This window comes from Numida meleagris, chromosome 5, assembly GCF_002078875.1.
Source record: "Numida meleagris isolate 19003 breed g44 Domestic line chromosome 5, NumMel1.0, whole genome shotgun sequence".
NCBI lineage: Eukaryota > Metazoa > Chordata > Aves > Galliformes > Numididae > Numida > Numida meleagris.
Window position 1 is genome coordinate 5,796,652 of NC_034413.1, and position 4,229 is coordinate 5,800,880.

The window sequence follows — 4,229 nt, forward strand, 5'->3', positions numbered from 1 at the left end:
CCTTAGTAAATATTATCTTTCCAGGTCTTGGCTTTAGAATACAGCTGAACTGAAGAAACTTTCTGCCTGAAGCCAAAACAAACAGAGAATCATTAACAGAAATAAGATAGCAGCTTTTCAACAAAGAATGTACAAGTTACTGGCTCCAGAGGTGAAGAAAATACATATATTGATCAGAGAAAATGCATGAAAATTGCCTTCTACATTTTGAAATAAAAGAACTTTTAAACTTGCTTGCAGGTTTCTGTGACTTGAATGTTAAGATGACGTTGGAGGCTACTTTGGATATTTTGTTTGATTTTTATTCTCACATAGCAAAGCATAAACCTCTTTCTCATAGGAATACAGTGAGGATATTCATTGGATCCACTCTGCAACTGTTCAGAAAGACAAATTATCTAGTTAAAAATGTGATTTTCAAGTACCATGTGGGCACTGACATTATTGTGAGGCTTCTTTCCTAGCATAAGCATTACAATTCCAGTAGGATGTGGGCGGTACGCAGTCTATTTACAAATGCTCGCTGTTCATTTTTCTGTGTGTTTTGGCTCGTATTAGAGACCCAATCCAAAGCCTACAGAAATCACTTAAAAGGCTCATTTTGACCTGAGTAGGGCTGAGATCAGTTTTCTCCCACACTATGTGAAACAAATGTATTTATGAACGTAAGGAAATGGTTTTGCAGCATTCTGCTTATAAGAAAATAGTACGGTCACGTGGGATTGTGAAAACAGTAGGATTCGTCTTCAGAATCATTACCCTCAAGTCCTCCTGCTATTCTGGATTTGAGTATGTGGGGACAAATAGGCACTATATTCCTCTGGGTCCCCTCCAGCTTAGATACATGAGACTGGTCTCCAAAGCGGGATATAACATCCCATTTTTTATATGGGTCATGGGTAGGTCACTATGTCCATGAAGTGAAGGATGGTACTTCTGAGCACCTCAGTTACACACTTGCTCTCCCCTCAGGCTGGAATAATGGCCATATTCCAGTCCATAGCATAATCTAATCATAAATGCAGTTGCGAAATCAGCACTTACTAGGTTTGAAATGCCCATTCATCAATAAGTATTTGTGGCAGAATGGCTCAGGTCTGACCAAAGGCTACAGAAGATTAACTCCTCTTTAAGAATAGGGAAAGGATTATGACACATTTGAAATCTAAATTTTTGGTTTGTGTACATCACTCTTCCCATCAAATCAAGAGAATAATAGCCTCATAGAAAACATTAGGTTAATATTTTCTTGAGTAATCAAAGATATTAGGACATAAACTGCCCATTGTACTTGTGTCTAAACCCCCTTTCCTTGCAAAATCTTCAGTGTTCCCTGCTTTGAAGTATTCAAGAGCTGCTAAGCTGCTCCTTTACCCTTTTATTCTATCTTTTTTTTTTTTTAAAGCATCTCTAGTGAATGTAAATGGAAACAGTGGAGTTTCACTGTTTTTTTTTTTCACCAGCAGAGGTCATGGTCCCAAAGTGGTTGAAACAGAGTGGAGTAAAGGGAGAATTAGGGCAATAAGTAAGGGTCTGATGCTGATGTTTGCTTAAATGTGTGTTCTCTGCTCATCTGTCCTGACCTTTTGCTTTCTAATGCCTGAACCACACAAAACAAATTTGCACTGTTTTAGAGCATGGTTTGCATTTGCTGTTTAGTGTCGAGAAGGTTAATAACTACTTAAGGTTAATGCCTAATGAGGGAACATCCCAAATACATTTGGGCAGCTGCAATATTATAAACTATTTGTTGTAATTCGCTGTAAGCGAGCGCTTACAGCTAAGCTGCTTGGGTGCTATTATTTCCTTTGAGATCTTTGTATGCTTTTACTCTTGAAGATATGTAAACCCCACTGAATATACTCACCAGGGGTGAGCAAACATTTTAACCCCATTAGAAAATAAGATTCTTTATGTTCCATGCGCAATGCTCATTTCCAGGGGCAACTTCATTCACCAGGCGCGTAGCTGAGTCCCTCTAGTGGTGTGAACATTTATTTGATGTCTGTACGTCATTAGAATTCCATTTTACGGTCACATTATGGCAGCAAATTCACAGGTAGCTTTTTTGGGCACTCTGAGGACTGTGACAAAGTGGATCTGGGATCAGATGCTGTGTACGCTTGTGTTAATGAATGTAAATTGAATTTTAGCTGGGGAGGGCAATTACAGAGGTACTGCAAAGGAAGGGAATTCTTGAAAGTATATTCAAGAACTAATTACTATCAGTAAGACACACGCAAAGAGCAACGTAATGCTCAGGGCAGCCAATAGGGATAAAAGCTTATAGACAAATCTGTCAGGACCTAGTAGTGAAGACTGTTTAAAAACACTGATCTCCACTTAGCTTGTAAATGCGCATCACTCTCTTTCTCACTCATATATTCTCTCTCTCTCTCTCTAACACACACACACACGCTCCTGGATTTGCAGAAGCCAGACATCTAGGGCACTTCTTGGCATCCACGGGAAAATCATATGGGATTAGAAAAACACTGCAGTAAGTACTCCCTGCATTAAATGTTTATTAAGTGGCATGCTGTCAAAACCTAGATTTAATAGTAAATACAGGAGGACTTTAATGGAAATTGGTTGTATTTGATTTTTCCTAGGAACTGCTGAAAGCTGCTTCTCGAGGATTACAACTTCACCTTTTGCTTTTACAGATGCTTGTTTACTATCCATGTGGCAACCTCTGCACAGCCAGTAATCCATTCATTATCCTCACTGATTGAGTGTGAGAGCAGTGCAGTGGTAACTACTTCACTTAGCTGATGGCAGACGACAAAAGGAGGGAAATGATGAATTCGGACAATTTAACCTCCCAGAGCTTCCTCTCTGCAATTCATAGCAATGCCAGCAATTTATTCTCAGGGCTCCAGTTTGTTCAGTCCTTCAAGCCACTCATCATTCCCTGCTACTCCCTAGTAGTTTTTATTGGTGTCATTGGGAATTATCTCCTCATTTATGTCATCTGCAAAACGAAAAAAATGCACAATGTGACCAACTTTCTGGTAGGCAATCTGGCTTTCTCAGACATGCTCATGTGTGCAACCTGTGTGCCCCTGACGCTCGCGTATGCCTTTGAGCCCAGAGGATGGGTGTACGGACGTTTCATGTGCTACTTTGTGTTCCTGATGCAACCCGTCACTGTGTTTGTGTCTGTCTTCACCTTGACTGTCATAGCTGTGGATAGATATTACGCCATGGTGTACCCATTCCGGAGGAGGCTCACTATCCCTGTTTGTGCTTATATCCTGGCTGCTATTTGGCTGCTGAGCTGCACCTTGGCTGCCCCAGCCCTGGTCCACACTTACCATGCCGAATTCCCAGAGTTGGACTTCTCCATCTGCGAGGAGTTTTGGTTCCACATGAAAAGAGATCGCCTGGCTTATGCCTACAGCACTCTGATCATCACCTACGTGCTGCCTTTGGCCGTCATCTCCCTGTCCTACCTGCGAATCTCAGTCAAGCTGAAAAACCGAGTGGTCCCAGGCAATGTCACCCAGGGCCAAGCTGAGTGGGACCGGGCAAGAAGGAGAAAGACTTTCCGCTTGCTTGTCTTGGTGGTGGCAGCCTTTGGAGTCTGTTGGCTGCCTCTGCACATCTTCAACATGATAAAGGACATAGATATCAGCTTAATTGACAAGCGGTACTTCAATGTCATCCAGCTGCTGTGCCACTGGTTTGCCATGATGTCTGCTTGCACCAATGCCTTCCTCTACGCCTGGCTCCATGACAGCTTCAGGGGGGAGCTGAAGAAAATGTTTGCCTGGAGGAAGAAGAAGATTGGACCTGCTACAAATTGCATTGTGGCCAGTGTGGTGCTGTAAATACAAGAGCTGGTGGGAGTGCACTTCCTTCCTGCAACATTGTAAGTCATTTCCACTTTGAATTGGTTCTGTTTGCTAATGCTCATCCTGGGGGCTCAGTCATAACACCACATGTCCCATGGGTTACTTCCCCAGCACCTCCAGCCCTGCTGGAAGAGGAGAGGCAGAGGTCATATCCCAAATTGTCTTTTTTTTCTTTGACAGGAGCTAGAGGCCATGGAGATCTTAGAACAACAAAATCCCCTTACGTAAACCACAAGAATCCTTCCTATCTTGTTTTGATGTTGCTGGCAGCATAGATTTGGGAACAGGGAGAAGCAGTGATGAATATAAAACCTAGATACCCCAGTGAGGGGATTAAAGCTTTGGGTGAAAATTAAATGTTTATCTACCCAG

The 4,229-nt window shown here is 42.2% G+C and overlaps 1 protein-coding gene across 1 annotated transcript; it reads left to right on the forward strand.

The window, feature by feature from the left end:
• Positions 2,490–3,970, forward strand: PRLHR (prolactin releasing hormone receptor). The gene has a single exon (XM_021399761.1). It carries the CDS (start codon positions 2,775–2,777, stop codon positions 3,831–3,833), a length of 1,059 nt encoding a protein of 352 aa, XP_021255436.1. The 5' UTR covers positions 2,490–2,774; the 3' UTR covers positions 3,834–3,970.

Excerpts from the sequence above, each read along its gene's own strand:
- PRLHR (XM_021399761.1), top strand. The coding sequence starts at position 2,775 with ATGGCAGACGACAAAAGGAGGGAAATGATGAATTCGGACAATTTAACC.